Raw genomic sequence first — 23,389 nt, forward strand, 5'->3', positions numbered from 1 at the left:
CATAGGTATTTTATATGGTATCACTTCCTCACCTGGCGCCTCATCCACTACCGTTGCAGTAGTAGTAGATTTCCCAAATAAAAATTGAAGAGAAGATCTCTCCATAATGACTTATAGCAGCAGGCAGAAATAAAATCAGCACAACAGTAAAGGTTTTCCTTACCAATTCCACTTACCAATAGCGCTTCACTCCCCGGCAACGGCGCCAGAAAATAGTCTTGATGACCCACAAGTATAGGGGGTGTATCGTAGTATCTTCGATAAGTAAGAATGTCGATCCCAATGAGGAGCAGAAGGTGTTGACAAGCAGTTTCGATGAAGGATTCAGTGTAAATGCTCACAGACAAGTATTCAGGGGGTTTTGATGTAACAGTTGAATAAAGTACGAGTAAGTAAAGTGCGAGAGTAACAATTGCAGCGAGTGGCCCAATCCTTTTTAGCACAAAGGACAAGCCGGTTTGTTTACTTATAATGACCAAACGTTCTCGAGGACACACGGGATTTTAGTCTAGTGCTTTCACTACATACGGCTAAATAATCTTCATTGTTATGATAAGTGTTGTGTGGGTGAACCTATGCTAATGTACCGCCCTTCCTAGGACTAATACATACTTGTGATTATACCCCTTGCAAGCATCCGCAACTACAAGAAAGTAATTAAGAATAAATCTAACCACAGCCTTAAACTCTGAGATCCTGCTATCCCTCCTGCATCGATATACCAACGGGGGTTTAGGTTTCTGTCACTCCGGCAACCCCGCAATTGGCAAACGAATACAAGATGCATTCCCCTAGGCCCATAAATGGTGAAGTGTCATGTAGTCGACGTTCACATGACACCACTAGAAGAATAACACCACAACTTAAATATCATACCATTGAATATTACTCAACCATAGTTCACTACTAGCATTTAGACTTCACCCATGTCCTCAAGAACTAAACGAACTACTCACAAGACATCATATGGAACATGATCAGAGGTGATATGATGATGAATAACAATCTGAACATAAACTTGGTTCAATGGTTTCACTCAATAGCATCAACAACAAGTAGAGATCGATACCGGGAGAGTTTCCCCTATCAAACAATCAAGATTAAACCCAAATTGCTACGGCGGTGATGGTGTCCAGCGGTGGAGACGGCGGTGATGATGGTGGAGATGATGATGATGGTGATGGAGATGATGTCCAGCTCGATGACGGTGACGATGGCGTCGATTTCCCCCTCCCGGAGGGACTTTCCCCGGCGGATTCCTGCCCGCCGGAGAGCTCTTTTCTCTCTGGTGTTCTCCGCCCCGCAGAGGCGGCTGTAACTCTTCGCGAGGTACCCTCTGTGGCTTAGGTTTTCGGGACGAAGGGTTTCGCAAAGAAAAGGAGGCGAAAGGGGCTGTGGGGCCCCCACACCACATGGTGGCGCGGCCAGGCCATGGGCCGCGCCACCCTATGGTGTGGGCCCACCCTAGGTCCTCCTGGCTCCTTCTTCTGGCTTCCTTCGTCATCTTGAAAAATAGGATTTTTGGTATAATTTCCTTCCACAGTTGATCTTCCGAAATATTGCGTTCTGACGGTGCTTTTTCCAGCAGAATCCTGGCTCCGGTGCTTGATCCTCCAATAATGATGAAACATGCAAAATAGATGAAATAACATAAGTATTGTGTCCCAATATGAAATATATCAATGAATAACAGCAAATTATGATATAAAATAGTGATGCAAATTGGACGTATCACTGGTTTGGTGCTCTTCAGTTAACTGAATGTTTGTCTTGGCTCTGATTTTCGATGCTCTGTATGAACTATTCAATGATGCTCTGTATGCTTCACTATTTTTTAGAACAAATGATGTATGTTGAGGTGTTGTTGCTGCTGCTAGATAGGTTGCTGCTGCTTGGTGTTGTTCCTGCTGCTAGATAGGTTGCTGCTGCTAGATAGGTTGCTGCTGTTAGGTGCTGCTGCTGTTAGGTTACATATCCTCTATTTTTTTAGAACAAATGCATTGTAAAATCATTCATTTTGTTATAGAGCCCATTGGCAAACCTTCAAAATGCCAAGTGGTTTGTGATCATGATGATTGTATCATGTACAATATGGTTTAGATGTCACATTTGGTATGATGTATGTAGAGAGTGAGAGAGAGTTATTGTAACATGTGTAAAAAAATTCAGTAAAACCACCATGTTCTGTTTCGGCCTATTTTCAGTAAAACCAATTGATATTTAAGTTAAACAACTTACATGTGCTATTATTTTTCATGAGTTCAGTCTCAACTGTGAAGACATGCCAGTGTTTCAGGTTTGCCTAGTAACTATGTGATCTGATGGCTCAAGTGTCAAATTAGAAGTACATGTGGTGTCAAAATTAGGATATCATATCTCTGTTTCCCTAAAGGTGAAAAAAAGAAAGCTTCTCTGTTTGAACTCCACAGTACCATGAACATTTTGTTTGTTTCTCTTCAGTTTCCATTTATTAGTCGACATACAGAAAAGGGAAAATTGGCATACTGAACACTGCTTGATGCTATCTGATTCTGGCCATAGTCTGTAGTGTCATTTTCCTATGTAAAGTTTCCATTTATTTGATTCCTTTTTAATGCTGATTTTAATGCTGCTAGGTGTGTATGTTGCTGCTACTTCCTGGAACTTGAGCACCTGACCGTTGCTGCCGCATCTTCGTCGACCCGGAGCAACACCTCACCTCTCGGCAACTCCACGCGACTCACGGTGAGCAACACCTCACCTCTCCTGGTCCTGATGGTGCTGATGGTGCTTGCTGCTGGTGCTGCTAGTGCTTGCTGCTACTAGTGCTTGCTACCGGTGCTGATGGTGCTTGCTGTTGGTGCCCCTGGTGCTTGCTGCTGGTGCTACTAGTGCTTGCTGCTGGTGCTACTAGTGCTGATGGTGCTTGCTGTTGGTGCTGATGGTGCTTGTTGCTGCTTGCTGCTGCTTGCTACTGCTGCTGGCTGCTAGCTGCTAGCTGCTTGCTGCTTGCTGCTTTCTGCTTGATGATGCTTGCTGGTGGATTGTTTTGCATGTCTATATGGTGTCATATTCTTGTGCAGGGATCGACAGAGTTGCCCATTATCGCCGAAATGTTGATTCATTTCCGTTTCGGCGAAAATGGGGCACTCATATGTCCATAAATTAGCATAGGTCATGCCCAATTTTTTCGTGAAATCTTGCGCTAATTTTATGCATTTTTTCCTACTTAGTTCGAACATGGCCAACAACGAAGAGGCCGGCGGCAGCGGCAGCAAGCCGTTCTGGATGCTAACCGATGAAATTGAGGTGATGGAGTCACAACCTCGCCGCGACGACGGCGAGGATGATGGCACCGATCCAGAGTACCGAGCGGACAATGCCGCCGAGGATGACACCACTGATGGTGCCGCCGAGGATGACACCACGGATGGTGCCGCCGAGGATGACACCGGCGCACCGAAGAAGGTACGGAGGGAGCGTCGCCCGAATGTGCTCAGCACCGTGAAGCAAGCATTCACCGAAGTGAATGCCAGTGGGCATCCAACGGCGCCCCCTGATTTAGTCAAAGGGTACTCTGCCCAACTCGGGTGCATCCTCCGGAGCACGGTCTCGATCAACACCGAGAACCTCAGGCATCCTGACCGAGCGAATTTGCGCACCCTCCTCTTCAAGAAGCTACACGAATGATACGAGTTCCAGGTGGACTGCTCAGAAAAGCGTCTCATGCGGAACAAAGTGCACAATGCCGCCCTCACGAAGATGAGCACCGCCCTCGCTAGTTGGAGGAACCGAGTGAAGAAAATGATTAATAATGGTGAGAGTTACGAGAAGATCAAGGAGTCAAATCCCTCGATCACCGAGCAAGACTACGCTGATTTCAAGATCAAGTGCGAGAGCGAGTCAACGTCGGATTCTAGTCAGTGGGGGAAGGACATGCGAAAACTGAACTTAGGCACCCACAAACTTGGTCCTGGCGGTTTTAGGGTGGCGCAACCGAAATGGGACGCCGCGGATGAGGAGCGTGTGAAGAACGGCCTCGAGCCCCTCTTCCCGCAATACACAAACAAGCAAACCAGGAACTTTCTCCTGGCCCGGTACCGTATTGACCCGAAAACAAAGGAGCTCACCACCACTCCGGATGTGAAGGAGTTTGAGGCTCTTCTGGTAAGGAATGCACCCGCTTAATTAGCTCCTTTATGGTTGCATTCTTATTGATGAATCCAAATTTCTAAATGGTTCATGCATGTTCCTCCCGTAGGCTAAGGAGGTCGCTGCGGAAAGTGAAAATGAAGCTAGTAGCGGCGCGGGGTCCACGAGTTCCTCGCAGTGTGCCCCTTGGGACAACCCTTTAAATAGGGCGTTGAATGCCCACAAGAAGAGGGATCCATTGAGTAAGCCGACGTCGGCTGGTCGTGTGGTCGGCGAAGGATGCTCTATGAAATGGTCAGAATACTATAAGTCGGGGAAAAAGGAGAGAAAGGCCACCATCGATGAGAAGGAGGTCGCACAGCTCAAGGCACAAGTTGCGCAGATCCCGACATTGGTCGAGGAGCAAGTGCGGCAACAAGTGCAACAAATCGTGGAGACCCAACAGAGGACGCAAAGACAGCAAGTGGAGGACCAAGTGGGCACGACGCTTAGCTCCCTCATCCCTACCTTGGTTGCCGGTCTGGACGCGTGGTATGAGGGAGGAAAAAAGGGGCCTCCCCCGGTTCCCAGTTTCACGGGCAGCAACTCCCACAGCGTGGAGCCATCGGTGAGTCCGCAGGCGGCAACAATGGTGTCTCCGGCGGCGCCAACATTGGTGGCTCCGGCGGCGCCAACCTTGGTGGCTCCCGCGGCGCCAACCGTGGTGGCTCCCGCGGCGCCAACCTTGGTGTCTCCCGCGGCGCCATTACTTCAGCTCAATGCACCCGTCGCTGCGGATAATACGCCGCCCGGCACCGCGCCAACAAGCGGCCACTCCATCAGTTGCACGCCCGCCGCCGGCGGTGCCTCGACCTTAGCCGAGCTGGACGCCATCACGGTAACCAACCCTTGGCCAATGACTTCCATATCCTTGCCTTTGACTAGCTAGCCATCCCTAACGCCCTACATGTTTTCCGCAGAGCTCCGCCGTCGACGTCCCATGCACTCTCCTGCAGTTTGTGAACGGCGAGTTGATCGATGTTGCCAAGGCCAAAATCGTTCAACCGAGCAACCGTCAGTTACACGGTACACCCATGCAACCCGACGTGTATAGGATTCAACTGGTTCGGGTGCTTAGCGGCTACGACGACGTGCTACCTCCCTTTCAACCCCATGGTGCCGACGAAGATGAGGTCCTTACCCTCCAGCATTGCTTCAATTGGTCCATGGTTTGGCCAAAGAGCCAGATTCGTTTGGGGGCGAGGGACACCACCCCACAGACAGCACCCCCAGCCGTGCCGGTGCCAAGCCATGGCAAGACCACCCCAACGGTGCCGCCATCAGCTGATGTGGACATGCAGATGGCACAGGATCCGAACGATGGTCCGGACGAGGACAGTACGTTCGCCAACCTGGACTGCAACTTCGATTTTGGGGTGATGGACTACGATCTCAGTAGCCAACCCTCTCAAGCTGCCGCCGAGGGGAAAACCTATTGCAACAAGCGGCGCCTATTCTGTTCTCAGGAGACGCCTCCAGCTGCCGATTTCACCGAGACTCAGCCGATAGCCGAGGTGAGAAGTGTTATCAGTCCTAACACACTGAAGAAGGCTTGCGAAGAGGAGAATGCAGTCCCAGTAAAAATGAAGCCGAAGGGACGGAAAAGAAAGAAGAAGGATGACAAGTCTGCCAGCCAGCCGGCACCTATCCGTGCTCAGGACGGGCCACCAGTGCCCAAGAATATAGAGGCGAGGGTGCATGTGTCGGGTGAGCGGATGCTAATTCAAAGATTGTACGATGCTGCACCCGGTCCTATGCGATCTCTGGTTGACGGTGTTATGTTTATGGAGGAGCGGCGTCTCAGGGAGAAAGATCATGGATACCCAGTGTATGTTGCCAAGGTGCCCTCGGGCCATGGCTTTGTCGATAGTGGCTTCGCGGAGAATATCTTCCTGCGGTATGATGACATCTTCGCCATGCTGAACAGTTATCCGCTGCATTACACCTTAATTCGCCTATACTCGCTCAGCAAGGCGATGCGGATCATTAGAAACAACATCCCGGACATCGCGATAGCCGACCCCTTCTACATGTGTGCCGTCCACTTGGCCACCGCCGGAGACCGGGCAGTCGCGAGTGGATACCTCAAAGACTTCTTTCTAGCGAACCAGAAGAAGTGTAACATCCTCCTGCCTGTATTTCCCGAGTAAGTCACCCCCTCACCGTACCGGTCTTAACTCGTGATTTTTTTAGATTTCAATCGTCATGTTCTTAAACATTATGTGTTCTACGCAGAGACAAAACCTGCACACTCATCTCCATAACCCCGAAGCATTCCGTGGCCACATACCTCGATGCGGACGGTAAGTCAACCACGGACTACACGAATGTCAAGGCCGTACTTGATGATGCTCTCAATGGCTACGTCAAAGCGAAAGGCAACATGCAGAGGCCAAATGTTAGGTACGGGAAGCATGTGTTCAAGCACCAAACAAAGTTTCCCTGCGTCAAGAAGCCGCCTTCTAGTAACAAGGATGCCTACTACGCCCTCTATCACATGGATAAGTTCATACGGGACCAGCAGCAGCTTACGCTACCTGAGCATCTCAGAGACTGGGCCAACAAATTGGCGCGGGTCCCTGACGACGGCATCAAGCAAGACTTCTTCCGCATCCAAGTAGAGTTTTGTGAAATCATCCATCAAGATGTCGTTAGAAGCGCGGGGGAGTTCTTCGCCGGCTATCAGCCGTCAAACAGTGACATAGACACAAAGCTCCAAATGCAGGGTGACGACTACCGCTCATGGATGTGCTTGAAGAAAGGCGGCGGTTTTATCCACGCTCCGAGAAAGTCTTGATGTGCGAGCCTAGTTATGTAGTTGTGAACTAAAGACGAGCTTCTGTTGTAATAAACTTTATCCAGCACTTTACTTGCTATTAATTACTAGTTCGGCTATGTTTGTGAACTTATATATATGGCTCTGTCGTTTTCCGCACTTGATTTGGTCGTTAATTTTGTTTGCATATGCCGATGATTAGAATGGTTGGTCACTTGTACACTCGGGGGTGGAGCGAGCGAGCCTGGTGTGATGGCACAAATATCCATGTCTTGTGCATCCTACTGGCCTCGCTCACTCCATCCCTGAATGTTAAAATTTGTTTTGACCAACAATGTATGAGGCATTCCATTTAGTTCATAGTAGCTACTTATCTCTTGTTTGAGTTGGCACTTCTTAATTGCATTTGGCCGATGATTAGAATGGTTGGTCACTTGTACACTCCGTGGTGACGTAAGCGAGCCTGGTGTGATGGCACAAATATCCATGTCTTGTGCATCCTACCTGGCCTCGCTGACGCCATCACGGAATGTTAATATTTGTTTTGACCGACAAAGTATGAGGCCCTTGTCATTCTTCCATTTGCTTTCGTATTTTAAAATGCCGATGATTAGAATGTTCGGTCAACTGTACACTCCGGGGTGTCGCTAGTGAGCCTGGTGTGATGGCACAAATATCAATCTCTTGTGCATCCTACCTGGCCTCACTAACGCCATCCCGGGATGTTCATATTTGTTTCGACCGACAAAGTATGAGGCCCTTGTCATTCTTCCATTTGCTTTCGTATTTTAAAATGCCGATGATTAGAATGTTTGGTCACCTATACACTTGGAGGAGGGGCCAGTGAACCTGGTGCGATGACACAAGTATCAATCTCTTGTGCATCCTACTTGGTTTCACTGACGCCTTCTCTAAATGTTCATATTTGTTCCGACCAACAAAATATGAGGCATTCCATTTAGTTCATAATAGCTACTTGTCTCTTATTTTGAGTTGGCACTTCTTAATTGCATTGCCCTTTCTTCCATTTTAGTGCCGATGATTAGAATGTTCGGTCAACAGAGGACTCCGGGGTGACGCAAGTGAGCCTGGTGTGATGGCACAAGTATCAATCTCTTGTGCATCCTACCTGGCCTCACTGACGCCATCCCGGGATGTTCATATTTGTTTCGACCAACAATGTATGAGGCATTCTATTTAATTCATACTACTTGGATCGTTTTTGAGTTTGCTCTTATTCGTTGCAAACATCTATGAGCGTGCACTAATGTTTCTTTGGCTTGTTCATATATGTGCAGATATGACGTGGTATGTCGTGTACAAGGGCAAGGTTCCCGGAGTCTACAACGACTGGGAGGAGTGTCGGAGACAGGTTCACCGTTTTAGCGGTAACAGCTACAAAGGGTACAACACTAGAGCGGAGGCCGAAGATAGATACGCACGCTATTTGGCGGGAGAGAGGAGGGAGCGGAGGAGGAACCGGATGAAGACCACTATCATCGGGATGGTGCTAGTAGTGACTCTAGCTCTCTTCTATGTGATTGTACTTTAGATGATCGATCTTGTGTAACCACTAGCTCATTTGCGACTTTGTAACCCCATAACTCGTCTAATATTGGAAATCTTGTGAATCATGGAGGCTAATGTGAAGAACTATGTATTGATATACTGTGATGTTGTTTATATGTGTATTTGTGATGTATTTGTGCTGTTATACTGTTCTATACAACCTGTACAACTACTAGCCAGAAATGCAAAAAATAAAAACGAAAAACTAGCAGTGGCGCACTGGTGGACCCTGAGTGGCGCACGACCACTAAGTAGCAGTGGCGCACTAGTCTGGGACCTGTGGCGCACTACTCGGTGATCCCCTTCGAAAGTAGCAGTGGCGCACCGAAGCTACTAGCAATGGCGCACGTCTGAGATACAACAGTGGCGCACCTCGACAACCAGCAATAGCGCACCAGCTCGAGGTAACAGTGGCGCACCCCAGGAGGCAGTAGTGGCGCACCAACAACTGAGAGTAGTGGCGCACTGTTGCTCAACAACAGTGGCGCACCCATTTGGAGTAATAGTGGCGCATCGCCAGACATTTCAATGGCGCACGGCGCAGTGCGCCACTGTTACTTAGGGTAGTTGTGGCGCACCAGTAGTGCGCCACTACTAAAACTTAGCAGTGGCGTGATAGTAGTGGCGCACCAGCAGTGCGCCACTGATGGGGGATAGTGGTGCGCCACTGAATAGCTTTTTCCTAGTAGTGTAGCCTGCGAGCGCCGCCGCTCGGTCTCGCCGTCGAGCTTGCTCCGGCGACCAATTCGGGGCGGCGCTGGTACCGTTGTGTTCACGATGATGTGCTCGTTCTGGTGGTGTAAAAATCCCGTCTGCTCGAGCCCTGGAACGGCGGCGCCGTCACCGGCAACCCACCGGCAGTGAGCTTCCCTGGCCACGTCGTCGCCACGTGGCTGCTGACGTGGTCTAGACCCCACTGGTCAGTGGCAATAGGTAGCCCTGTCCGGGTGTAGTTAGCAGTTCAAGCTTTAAATTTAAATCCATTCAATGGCTGCAACCTTACATGAAATTTAGAAAATTCAATTTAGTTCATAAAAATACAAATGAGATATTAAAATGATCCTAAAAATAAACTCTATCCAATAAAAATATAAAATGAAAATTTTATTTTTTATTAAAAATTCAATTATTTAATACCTATTATTTAAGCCTTTAATTTTAATTCTAAATTCAATTAAAATTCAATAATTAGTAAAAATTTCCAAAATTAAATAAAAACCAGTAATTAAATAAAGAAAACATTAAAACTAATTTTCTTTATTTGTTATTTTGTTAAATCCTTATTAGAAGGATTTAAACCTAATTGACCTAATTATTAATTGTTCTAAAATAGAAAAAATGCCAAAAATCAATATTATTTTATTCATTTACAAGTTACTAATAACTTCAACTTTAAATTGAAGTTATTAATCATAAGACCATATGGTAAATAGCAAACCCTAATTCCATAGTGAATGATATTACAACCCATCATTTCATGTGAAACCTAAAACCCTAATTCAATTGGGACACCTAGTTCTATTATTACATGTGAACCCTAAATTGCTTCTAACCTAAACCCTAGGTTAGAACATATGATCATGGTACCTTCTTTCAAATCATAGAACCATAGTAGCAAATAAATACTTGTCTTGGCCACATAAAATGTTGAAGACCTATCACTAATATATAGGTATCCCATGTGTTCATCCTTATCAGACTTAACTAATCAAGTGGGATCAACCAAGTATAAAACCCTAGTTCCTATCCCAAAGACCACCATCCTTAGTTATCCATAATTAGTATCACACCAGTGTGATGAACCCTAATAGCAACTACACCTACTATTTTGTATTACATACCATATTCCACTAAACCCTACTAGTGTTGAATACTTATCCACCATCCTATTCAGGAGCCAATTATTCTTTACTTAATAGAACCAATGGTAAAATCTAGACCACCTCAACCCAAATTGATATACTTCTTATTACCTAAGAAGTATGTTCTTCAAAAGTTATTCTTTTGAAGAAAATAAGGAATCATCATCAACCCTGCTTATAAGGACCTATAAACCTTAGCCAGCTATCACTAGCAAGATAAACCAATCTTGATAGCACCCATGTGTAATTAATTGCTTAGGATGCCTAGGCATAACTCCACCTGGTATTGACGAATCCCAACCTTGTTGTGATCCATCTAATACTTACTCCAGAAACTAGATGAAACCAAAGACAACCATAGAACCCCACCAATCTAATTATCATACTTGTTCTTTATTACAGAACATGTTCTTCAAAAGTTATTCTTTTGAAGTATATGATAATTAATCATCAACCATGCCATATAGTGCTAAAACCAACCACTATTCATTACATGTCAGGATTACACCAAATTTTATTATTGTGTGCTATTAATGTTATTGCTATGATATATTGCAGCACATGTTTATAATACCAAGTAATCACACCTGAATCAGAACCTTGTTTGTGAATCACTCTAAAAGTGCAACACACCCTAAACCAATCAATACAACTCACTGATCCTAAATCATCGGGGTTAGGTCCCGTTTAGAGCGATTGCATCTCATACTTATGCATTATTGCATCCTTGCCAATCTTTTAAACATCGTCCTTACCGGACGATGATGCTATTTCAGAATTTGGAGTTATTGCGTATTGAAGACCTTGCCTGCATAATCTTGCAGTCAAGAAAGGCAAGTTCATCACTTGCTCATGTCATTTGAGTATTTCTATCAAATTACTTGCAAAGTACTATGATTATCACTATTGCATAAAAAGCAAAACCACTATTTTCATAACTATGAATATGACTATGTGGTTGGCAATGGAACCATGGATTGTGTTGATATGGTGGAGGTTCCATTGCAAGGGCTTATATCCATCTAGGATTAAACAACAAATGTCGCCAGTGATTCTTGTGCCGTAATACCCGTGTTAACCATAAGATCCGGAGTGGGACGGAGTAGTCAAAAGTGTTTCCACCTCTCGTTCATCAACGGATGCGCTTTACCGTAGTACACTTGTAATCCCAGGGGGCAAGCTGGTGAGGCTGGGGAGTCCTAAGTCCCCACGGCATTGTCCGTAGTACACTTGTCGCCCGAGGAAGCAAGATGGTGAGGCTGGGGAGTCCTAAGTCCCCACGGTATTGCGGTCTATGATGGGTTGCAGCTACCGGCGAAGGAGTTTGGTTCGAGCCCAGACTGTCGTCGTGGTCGGGGTCCACCCTGAAATATATGGGAATAATGGGACCGGCGAGGACCCAGGGTCGGCGCATGCAACAACGGGTGGGTGTTCGAGGTAGCGGAGGAACATGATTGGCTAGACCTTATACCGGGCCTCACACCAAAGGAAGTGTGGACGGGTCGCCCCCGGTTGGCACCAAGGTTAAGATCTCTTATGGGTAAAGCAACACACCTCTGCAGAGTGTAAAGAACCGTGACCTGTCACTCCCTGTTCCGGGATATGGAACTGCGAACGCGGCCGGAAAGGAGCTCCATGAAGTTCTAGTAAACCGGTGAAGGCTGACGGACATAGTTCTTCTGAATAAAAGCAACCTTTTGAAGAAATGGTTATGAAAACCTGCATTGGTATTAGACTTTCTGGTCTAATGCTGTAGCTAGTGCATTAAACACCTCTTTCCTATAATGAACTTGTTGAGTACGCTCGTACTCATCCCACTCTTAAATCCCCTGCTTAGATATGGAGGCATCGAAGGAGGATCTACAGTGCAACTCGCAGGCCGAGGAGTCAACAACTACTTCAAGAGACAGGACCATGTTAGAGGAGTCAGATACCACATCCAACAAGGAGAAAACCTAGATTAGCCATAGAAGGGAACTAGCTTCCTATACCTAGCTCCTACTTAGCTAGAATCTATTCATAGCCTCTATAGCTAGTCCAATACTCTACAAGTAGAGTTCGTGATAGGATTAGGCTACGAGTCGTTCTTCTGGAGTTTATTTGCAGATTTACCTCATTGTAAAGTAGGAGGCTGTGATGATCTTATGTAACAGAGTCAATGTTGTAATTCTATAGACATGCCTTGGACCCGCATATGTTTCTGTTGTACCACTCTGAGCGATATAATACTAGTGGAACGGTGTTTCATTGGTGTTATATCAGACTTGCATACTACACCATGCAGTGGTATGCCGGGTCACCACAGAACAGCTGGCTCAAGGCCGGCTGGCCCGCGACAAAGGCCGGCTGAGGAGCAGCCGGTTGGAGCCGTGGCCGGCTGCCTTGGGAGCCGGCTGGTTCAAAGTCCAAGCTGGTCTGGCCATAGCCGTCTACGCTATGGCTGGGCCGACTTCAACTTGTCATATCCGGCTTGGTTTATCTCTCCCCTGACCGGCTCGAAGCTGGTGAGCCTTGCAGGAGAAGGAACTGGAAAGGTGATCCGGCTGCTAAAGTCCATGATGATCTCATCCTCCGTAAAGTACGGGGCACTGTAGAGCAACAATGCCTCCGCCGGACACGCCATCATGGCTCACGCCGCGCCGTACGGCTACAGGCTATCGATGGCGACAGGGACGCTTCTTCTCCATACCGCTGACTTCGGCAGGAGACAAGACAAGGCCTCCACGCCTCAACGGCTCCTGACATCAGCGCCTCGGGAAGGAGCGGGAAGCCGGAGCCGGCCAACCGGCCACTAGGTCATAGGGACTTCTTTGTATATTGCCAGCGTCTATATAAGCTGTGCTACCCCTCTCGTGCGAGGGGACAATCGATCCTTTCATTCATTCTAGTCTTAGCGCTACTCTGGGAGAGAGACCTTCGTCTACCTTAGCCTCCCCGAGCAGCCGGATACAGCTCAAGGAGCACCATTGTACACCGTGATATCGCTTATACACGCATAGCAGGAGTAGAGGTGTTACCTTCATTGGAGGGCCTCGAACCTGGGTACGTCACCATGTCGCTCGTGCCCATACCCGCATCCGGATACCGTCGTAGAACATACTAGGAACCACTCTCATTAGCCACCCTATGGCATATGCCGTGACGATACCACGACAGCGGTAGCCCGGTGGGCAGGGGTAGTTCGAGGCACAAAGCGCCTCCGCCTCCCGGGGGTTAGAGATACGATGGAAGCAATGGGAGATAATGATGAGGTTTTCAAATATGATTCTAGATGTGATATGTAAATGGAGGCCAAGCCTACATATATATATAGTGAAAAAATGGCGGGATGACGGAGGCGGGAAGACAGAGGCGGGAACCGGTGGAAAGCGCGGGAAGAAAATAGGCGGGAACGCAATTGCGCGGGAAACTTTCATCCCGGGTGGAGGCTCAAACCGGGACAAAAGATGGGGAGGCTTATCTGGGAGGGCCTTATCTGGGGGGTGGGTAACCTTTAGTACCGGCTGGTGGGTGCAACCGGAACTAAAGGTGGTTTTTCTATCATCTAACAAAACTGTCGGTGGGATAAGGACGCGTGGGTAACCTTTAGTACCGGCTGGTGGGTGCAACCGGGACTAAAGGTGGTTTTTCTGTCATCTAACAAAACTGTTGGTGGGATAAGGACGTGTGGGTAACCTTTAGTACCGGTTGGTGGGTGCAACCGGGACTAAAGCTTTCGGCAGGATAAGGACGCGTGGGTAGACGCACTGCTCGATGAGATAAAGCATGTAGCGCACGACGCCCTGTCGGAGGAACAAGACAAAGCAGAAGCGGCGCCGTGCCTATAAAAGGAACACTGATACACCTTGGCAAGCAGATCAACAAGCAGGTGGGGAGAGTTTCATCCCCATGGATGGAGGAAAGGGTTGGGAAATCTCCCGTGGCGCAGCTTCTCAAAGATGTCGTTGGTGCACACGCCCTACGGCATCTTCGGAAGCTGCGCCTCAGAAAAATTTCCCTGCAAGCCGAAAGACTCCATCTCCTCTAACAGTAATGGGGAAAGGGTTGGGATTTCTCCCGTGGCGCAGCTTCTCGAAGATGTCGTTGGTGCACACGCCCTACGGCATCTTCGGAAGCTACGCCTCGGAAAAATTTCCCTGCAAGCCCGTGAAAGACTCCATCTCCTCTAACAGTAATGGGGAAAGGGTTGGGAAATCTCCCTTGGCGCAGCTTCTCTAAGATGTCGTTGGTGCACACGCCCTACGGCATCTTCGGAAGTTGCGCCTCAGAAAAATTTCCCTGCAAGCCCATGAAAGACTCCATCTCCTCTAACAGTAATGGGGAAAGGGTTGGGAAATCTCCCGTGGCGTAGTTTCTCGAAGATGTCGCTGGTGCACACGCCCTACGACATCTTTGGAAGCTGTGCCTCGGAAAATTTCCCCGCAAGCCCGTGAAAGACTCCATCTCCATTGTTAATATCTTACATGCAGTAACATCATTACACAAAAGTGATTTCCATATTGAGATACACAAGTTATGATTCCTATCTAGCTAGTCTTCTGAGTTTTCTTCGTGTGTTTCCCTTTCTTCTGATTGCGACGCAACCATGGAAAATCTTCATTATTTAAGATGATGTGTGGGTCAGTTTTTACCTTGAAGGGTGGAATATCATCAAACTTATTATAATCTTCTCACATGTCTGTCTTGTCTTCTACTCCCACGATGTTTCTTTTTCCTGAAAGAACTATGTGGCGCTTTGGCTCATCGTATGATGTGTCCTCTTGCCTTTCTTTTTTTTTTCGGTTTGGTACACATGTCCTTCACATAAAAAACCTGAGCCACTTCACTGGCTAGGACGAATGGTTCGGTGTCGTACCCTAGATTCTTCAGATCCACTGTAGTCATTTCGTACTGCGGGTCTACCTGTACCCCGTCTTCCAGGTTGAACCACACCGAAACAAAGGGACCTTGAAATTAGGTCCATAGTCAAGTTCCCATATCTCCTCTATGTACCCATAATATGTGACCTTCTTCGCATTGTCATCTGCTGCATCAAAGCGGACACCGCTGTTTTGGTTGGTGCTCTTTTTATCTTGGGCGAACGTGTAAAATGTATTCCCATTAATCTCGTACCCTTGAAAATTCGATATAGTCGAAGATGGTTGCTTGGCCAACAAGTATAGCTGCTCGTCACCAGTGGCATTCATGAGACGTGTTTCCAACCAACCGCCGAAAGTCTTCATGTGTTCTCCATCAATCCAATCTTCACGTTGCTCCGGGTATTTAGAGCGTAAGATATCCTTGTGTTCCACTATGTACGGAGCCACCAAGATGGAATTATGTAGAACTGTGTAGTGTGCTTGAGTGAAAGAATGTCCGTCCATACACGTTGTTGCTTTCTTTCCTAGCGTGCCTTTTCCACGCAGTCTCCCCTCATAGCGCGATTCAGGAACACCGATCGTCTTAAGGTTGGGAATAAAGTCAACACAAAACTCAATGACCTCCTCTGTTCCATAGCCCTTGGAGATGCTTGATGTCTGCGCACACTCCTTTTCCTGTAGACAGTGTTGGGCCTCCAAGAGCAGAGGTTTGTAGAACAGCAACAAGTTTTCCCTTAAGTGGATCACCCAAGGTTTATCGAACTCAGGGAGGAAGAGGTCAAAGATATCCCTCTCAAGCAACCCTGCGATCACAATGCAAGAAGTCTCTTGTGTCCCCATCACACCCAATACACTTGTCAGATGTATAGGTGCACTAGTTCGGCGAAGAGATAGTGAAATACAAGTAGTATGGATGAATATGAGCAGTAGTAACGGCGCCAGAAAATACTTGCTGGCGTGCAGTTGACGTGGGAGATATTGAAGGAAGTAGAGATGCAGTAAAACAGTAAACAAGCGATGATTGCAGTATTTGGAAACAAGGCCTAGGGATCATACTTTCACTAGTGGACACTCTCAACATTGATCACATAATAAAACCACTCTACACTCTCTTGTTGGATGACAAACACCATTAATTGTGTAGGGCTACAAGAGCACCTCAATGCCGGAGTTAACAAGCTCCACAACATTCGATGTTCATACTTAAATAACCTTAGAGTGCATGATAGACCAACGCAATTATACCAAGTACTAACATAGCATGCACACTGTCACCATCATACTATGAAAGGAGGAATAGATCACATCAATACCATCATAGTAATAGTTAACTTCATAATCTACAAGAGATCACAATCATAAACTACGCCAAGTACTACATGATGCACACACTGTCACCATTACATCATGGAGGAGGAATAGAGTACTTTAATAACATCACTAGAGTAGCACATAGATTAATAGTGATACAAAGCTCATCATATGAATCTCAATCATGTAAGGAAGCTCATGAGATCATTGTATTGAAGTACATGGGAGAGAGATGAACCACATAGCTACCGGTACAGCCCTTAGCCTCGAGAGAGAACTACTCCCTCCTCATCATAGGAGACAGCAGCGTTGATGAAGATGGCGGTGGTGTCGATGGAGATGCCTTCCGGGGGCAATTCCCCGTCCCGGCGGCGTGCCGGAACAGAGACTTCTGTCCCCCAGATCTTGGCTTCGCGATGGCGGCGGCTCTGGAAGGTCTCTCGTACCGTGACTTATTCGTATCGAAGATTTAGGTCAGGGGGCTTCTTATAGGCGAAGAGACAGAGTCGGAGGGGGTCTGGGGCCACCACACAGTAGGAGGGTGCGCCTGGCTCCTTGGCCACGCCGCCCACACGTGTGGGGCCCACAGGGCTCCCCTCTGGTGCCTCTCGGGTGTTTTGGAAGCTTCGTGGAATTATAAGATGCTGGGCGTTGATTTCGTCCAATTCCGAGAATATTTCCTTACTAGGATTTCTGAAACCAAAAACAGCAGAAAACAGGAACTGACACTTCGGCATCTTGTCAATAGGTTAGTTCCAGAAAATGCATAATAATGACATAAAGTGTGAACAAAACATGTAAGTAATGTCATAAAACAAGCATGGAACATAAGAAATTATCGATACGTTGGAGACGTATCAATGCTTCCTTCTGGCGTAGCACGGTTATGAACGTACTTCTTTAAGACTCCCATGAATTTCTCAAAGGGGAACATGAAGTGTAGAAATACAGGACCGAGAACGCCAATCTCTTCGACCAGGTGAACTAGGAGATGTGTCATAATATTGAAGAAGGATGGTGGGAACACCAACTCGAAGCTGACTAGACATTGCACCACATCTTTCTGTAAATTTTGTAGAGTTAGTGGATTGATCACCTTCTGAGAAATTGCATTGAGGAACGCACATTGCTTCACAATGGGTACTCAAACATTTTCCGGCAGAAGCCCCCTCAATGCAACCGGAAGTAATTATGTCATAATCACGTGGCAGTCATGAGACTTTAGGTTTTGAAACTTTTTCTCTGACATGTTTATTATTCTCTTTATATTCGATGAGAAGCCAGACGAGACCTTGATGCTACTCAGGACTTCAAAAAATATCTCCTTCTCTTCTTTGGTAAGAGCATAGCTGGCAGGACCTTGATACTTCTCTGGATTCAGGTTGTTTCCTTCGTGGATACTTTGCTGGTCCTACCGTGCATCCGGTGTATCTTTTGTCTTCCCATACACGTCCAAGAAGTTTAGCAGGTTCACGCAAAGATTTTTCGTCATGTGCATCACGTCAATTGCAGAGTGAACCTCTAGGAATATAGACTTCTTCCACATGGGCACGTCTCCATCAACATCATGCGGAACAGATTGTCCGCCAGGACCCTTTCCAAAGATCACTTTTAAATCCTTGACCATATCATATATAACATCCCCAGTAGGGCGGGTCGGCTTCGTTCGGTTATCTGCCTCACCTCTGAAATGCTTTCCTCTCTTTCTTACATGATGTTGTTTTGGAAGAAATCGACGATGCCCCAGGTACACATTCTTGTTTCCCAAATATATACTGTCGGTATCACCTAAACAGTGTGTGCATGCATTGTATCCATTGTTTGACTGCCCTGAAATGTTACTAAGAGTAGGCCAATTATTGATGGTTACAAACAACAACGCTCGTAGGTTACATTCCCCTTTTGTTCATGCTCATCCCACACAGGTACACCTTCTTCACGCCACAGCTGTAAAAGTTCTTCAACCAATGGCCTCGGGTACACATCAATGTCGTTGTCGGGTTGCCTCGGGCCTTGGATGAGCACTGGCATCATAATAAACTTTCGCTTCATGCACAACCAAGGAGGGAGGTTATATATACATAGAGTAACTGGCCAGGTGCTATGACTGGAGCTCTGCTCCCCGAAAGGATTAAAGCCATCTGTACTTAGACTAAATCTTAAGTTCCTTGCGTCATCTGAAAATGACTTGAACTCTCAGTCGATTTTTCTCTACTGCGACCCGTCAGCGGGGTGTCTCAGCATCACATCTTTCTTACGGTCCTCTTTGTGTCATCGCAACAACTTGGCATGCTCTTTATTTTGGAACAAACGTTTCAACTGTGGTATTATAGGAGCATACCACATCACCTTCGTAGGAACCCTCTTCCTGGGGGTGGACTCGCCCTCAACATTGCCAGGGTCATCTCGCTTGATCTTATACCTCAATGCACTACATACCGGGCATGCATTCAAATTCTTGTACTCCTTGCGGTAGAGGATGCAGTCATTGATGCATGCATGTATCTTCTGCACCTCTAATCCTTGAGGGCAGACAACCTTCTTTGCTTCGTACGTACTAGAGGGCAATACGTTCTCCCCTCTAAGCATCTTCTTTATTATTTTCAGCAACTTTTCAAATCCCTTGTCAGAAGTACCATTCTCTGTCTTCCATTGCAGCAATTCCAGCGTGGTACCCAGCTTTTTCTGGCCATCTTCGCAATTTGGGTACAACAGTTTGTTGTGATCCTCTAACATTTTCTCCAACTTCAACCTCTCCTTTTCACTTCCGCGGTTTATATTTGCATCAAGAATGGCCCGACCCAAATCGTCATCGGGTTCATCAAAAATTGGCTCATCAAAAATGGGCTCTTCTTCAGCTTCGTCTTCCCCCATTCTACTATCACCGTCTTCAGTGAACATAGGATAGTTGTCACTATCCTCTTCTTCTTCGTTGTCTTCCAATATAACCCCTCTTTCTCCGTGCTTGGTCCAACAATTATATCTGGGTATGAAACCGTTTTCCAGCAGGTAGACGTGAAGGGTCTTTGAGGTAGAGTAATCCTTAATATTTTTAGAGGAACTACATGGACAATAGATGAAACCATTCGACCGCCTGTTTGCCTCAGCCACGTTGAGAAAATAATGCATGTCATTAGTGAAGTCGGGATGGCACCGGTCACCGTACATCCATTGTCGACTCATCTGCATTATATATGTATATCAAAAATCATTAATTACACAACATCATGGATATATGAGTGACCAGCTTAATTAATATTCAAGTTCATCACATAAAACTAAGTTTTTTTATAAAAAAGAAGAAGCTCACCGAGGTGGTACGGTGCCGGCTAGGGGACGACACTGGCGATCGATGGCGGTGAGGACGGGGATGATACTAAAACCTACAAAACATACTATAATTTCAGCTCAAATTGCATATAAAAAAATAAAATCCCTAACTTAGGCATTTCATCGAACACCTTGCTAGCACTAGAAAAATAATACGAGTTAAACTAGCAAAGAAATGAGCTAAATTAGGAACGCCGAAAGATAGATGATATTGCTAACCCTTGGATAGATGGATGTCGTTAATCTTGTTAAAATGGTGGAGAAAAAATGAAGATTTGTTGGAGTGTGAGAGGTGCAATTTTTTTAGAAATGTAGAAACTCCTTAGTTAGATACCCCCACACCCCCCTTCCATGCTTGTATATATGTAACTGTTTCACCCCAGTTTAATGCATTAAGTCAGTAGGGTTTCTCACCCTACTATCCAAGGTTTCAAAAAAAATGTGATAGAGAGAGGAGAAAATGAGAAAGGATCGGGGGGGGGGGGGGCAGTGATCATATATAGAGTCACCCTTTAGTACCGGTTCTTTAGATGAACCGGTACCAAAGGTCGAGCCATGGCCCCACCCCGCGCCTGAAATTCGGGCCGAAGACCTTTCGTACCGGTTCCTAACACCAACCGGTACGAAAACCCCTAACGAACCGGTACGAAAGCTCCTCGCCCGCATGAGTTCCCTTACCGGTTCGTAAGGGAACCGGTACTAAAGGCTTAGACGGTTGCCCCATTTACTACTAGTGCATCTCTAATAGAGCCCGTATAAACGCGAACTGTAAACCCGGAGTTCAGTTCACCGAACTCGTATTTACGGGTCGAAAAAATGCTGGCAGTTTTGGTTTATGGGCTGTGTTCCGCGCCAGCGGCTTCCAAACCCGTAAAGGCAGGGTTTATCACAGAATCTGCATATGATAAAAAAATGACACAATCAAATGCAAACAACTCAGGCATAGTTCATAGTGCAGACATCAAATGATACAATCATAGCAAATAGTTCATAGCAAATAGTTCATAGTTCATCATTTCCTCTCACCGCCGGCATCAAACCGAGGTTGGACCGCCGTGACCATCATCGCCACCACCTCCATGAGTCACCGAACCACCACCACTTGCCTCTTCATGAGCTAGACTTCGTCTCTCCATGATCTCCGATGAGGCCTCCTTCCACCACTCCATTTGTTGCATTCATATCCTTTGTGTTCATCATCATGATCTCCCTCTCTTCGGCCAATAGTTGCTTCATTTCTTTGGCCTTCTTCACATTGATCCACATCTCCTCCAACTTGGCCTTGTTCCTTGCTTCCTCTCGGTTGGCTTCAAACTTGGTAAGACTCACCTCCTTCTTCTTCTCGATGATGACAAGCTTGGTCTTCAAAGTCTTGGCCGCTATCACCTCCTTGGACTTCATCATTTGATCAAACTTGTCCCTCAACAATGCAGCCTCCCCATCGAGCTTGAGCCTCTCCTTGGCCTTCTTGTTTCCCTCCGGCTTGTCAACTTTCAGGCCCTCCTTCTCGTCATCGGTGTCGTCGAGCGCAACCATTGCAGCTTTCTTGGGTGCTACTTATTCGTCCCTCAATTGCCACTTGTTTCCCTCCGGCTTGTCATTGTTTTGGCCCTCAAGTGGGGTAATGTTTACCTCGTCCAACATCTCCATGTACGAGGTGTTGTCGTTCCTAATAGTACGTGACCTCAATATCTACTCGCAATGAAAAACGAGGAAGAGTTGTAATTTGTACCTTGTTGACCCGTCGTCGTGCACGTCCTGGGCGATGTTCGCGGTGGCTTCCGGTGGCGGCGGCGGCGTTGGCGGGGATGGGAGCGGAGGTGGGGCGCCACGGCTCGTCGGCGCCTTCAATTTCGTCCTCTTCGGCACCGAATTCTTTGGTCTGGCGCCGGATGCCTTCGGCTTCGATGCGACCGCCGGAACATCAGCGTTGGCCGCCGCGGCACCGGCTCGCGGGACCACATGCGTTCCCGCGCGCCACCACTTCACCACGCTCATCGACGAGACCATGGTAGCGACATTGGCGGGGGTCGCGGGGGTCGCCGGGGTGGTTGGTGTAGCAGCGGAAGCTCCAGCGACCGCGGGAGAGGGTGGCGGGGCCTGCGAGCTAGCAACGGCAGCCGGCTGGGTCGATTCGAGACTCATGGTGGCGAGATCGGACGATGGCGGCGCAGAGGATGGTGAGGGTGCGCAGATCGGCGGCGGCGGCGGTTGGGAGGAGGTGAAACTTCCCTCGCGCGCAAACTAGGGATTATGTTCGGACTTTGTTCGGTTCGCTCCTTTGGCCCCTACAAATACAGGCCGAGTAGGGGTTTTGGTCGCGGCCCGATTTTTTTTTTCAGTTTTGCCTACTTTATGGTATAACCAAACCCTTAAAATTACGGTTATTTTTCGATTTTGGCCTATTTACGGGGCTCGGTAGAGATGCTCTAAGTGCCTAAGGCAGCCACATCACGTGGCGTCGGCGCCAAAGCGCGAAGGCCTCACTTGATCAGGCTGGTGATGGCGATGGTGAGGAGCGCGATCTGCGTGTTATCCTCGCAGTACTGCAGGAACGGCGAGGCCCCGCTGCCACCGCGGGTGGTGGCCAACTTGTCGTCGCACGACCGCCCCGTCGACGGAACGCTGGACAGCTCCTTTTCGACGTCACTGTACATATGCTCGGCGATCGCCTGGCGTGCCGCGTCGTACCGCTCCCTGATCATGCCGTAGAAGTCCTCGCACAGCACCAGCACGCTCCTGTATATCGGGTCGGCTTCATGCTCGTTGCCTTTGTCATGCCGCTCTATCGCCGTCGCGATCTCGCGCCGCGCGTCATTGGCGTTGCTGACGCCCTTGGCCGCCGCGGCATCGGCGAGGAAACGTGTGTTGGAGGCGGGCGCGTCTCGCAGTCGGGTCCTGCAGAAGGTGACGCTCACGCGACTGTCGGCATCATGGGCCGCCTGGCAGGTTGCGCCGATCGTCGTCGCCGGTGGTGGTGCCGCGGCAGCGGCTTGCGCGGTGCTACCACGCGCGCTGGCGAATGCCGCGGCAGCGACGGCAGCGACGAGTAGAAAGCAGGTCTTCATATTGTTCTTTCCTGTGGGGCGGGATGTGATGGCATGGAGCTGTAAGCGTTGTCGACCTCCTTTCTAGACGGACGGATTTATAGGTGAACATGGTCACAAAGCTGCGGCTAACGTTCCTGGGGATGAAACCTGCATTTAGTAGCCATTTAAGAGTACAAGAATAACTGAAAGTACCTCCCTATCGATTAACACAATACATTGACCGCACTACATAGAAACCGCCCTTACCACTACGGGATAGCTGATTTTTAGGGATACTTTAAAGTGCCCCTAAAAATAAAAGTGCCTAATTAAAACATGTTGCTAAAAATTATAGCCGCACATGGAAAAAAATGCCTCTAAAAATAGTATTTTTAGAGGCACTTTGCTAGTTGCCCCTATATATTTTTGGAGGTACTTCTTTAAATGCTCCTATATATCTTTAGTCGCACTGTAATATATTGC

The 23,389-nt window shown here is 47.5% G+C and overlaps 1 protein-coding gene across 1 annotated transcript; it reads right to left on the reverse strand.

Moving 5' to 3' along the window:
• Positions 1 to 22,360: 22,360 nt before the first annotated feature.
• LOC127348089 (uncharacterized) lies at positions 22,361 to 22,945 on the reverse strand. Its single transcript, XM_051374188.1, has one exon. The coding sequence runs from the start codon at positions 22,943 to 22,945 to the stop codon at positions 22,361 to 22,363; it is 585 nt and encodes a 194-aa protein (XP_051230148.1).
• Positions 22,946 to 23,389: the final 444 nt, after the last annotated feature.

Source organism: Lolium perenne, chromosome 4, assembly GCF_019359855.2.
Source record: "Lolium perenne isolate Kyuss_39 chromosome 4, Kyuss_2.0, whole genome shotgun sequence".
Taxonomy (NCBI): domain Eukaryota; kingdom Viridiplantae; phylum Streptophyta; class Magnoliopsida; order Poales; family Poaceae; genus Lolium; species Lolium perenne.

Excerpts from the sequence above, each read along its gene's own strand:
- LOC127348089 (XM_051374188.1), bottom strand. The coding sequence starts at position 22,945 with ATGAAGACCTGCTTTCTACTCGTCGCTGCCGTCGCTGCCGCGGCATTC.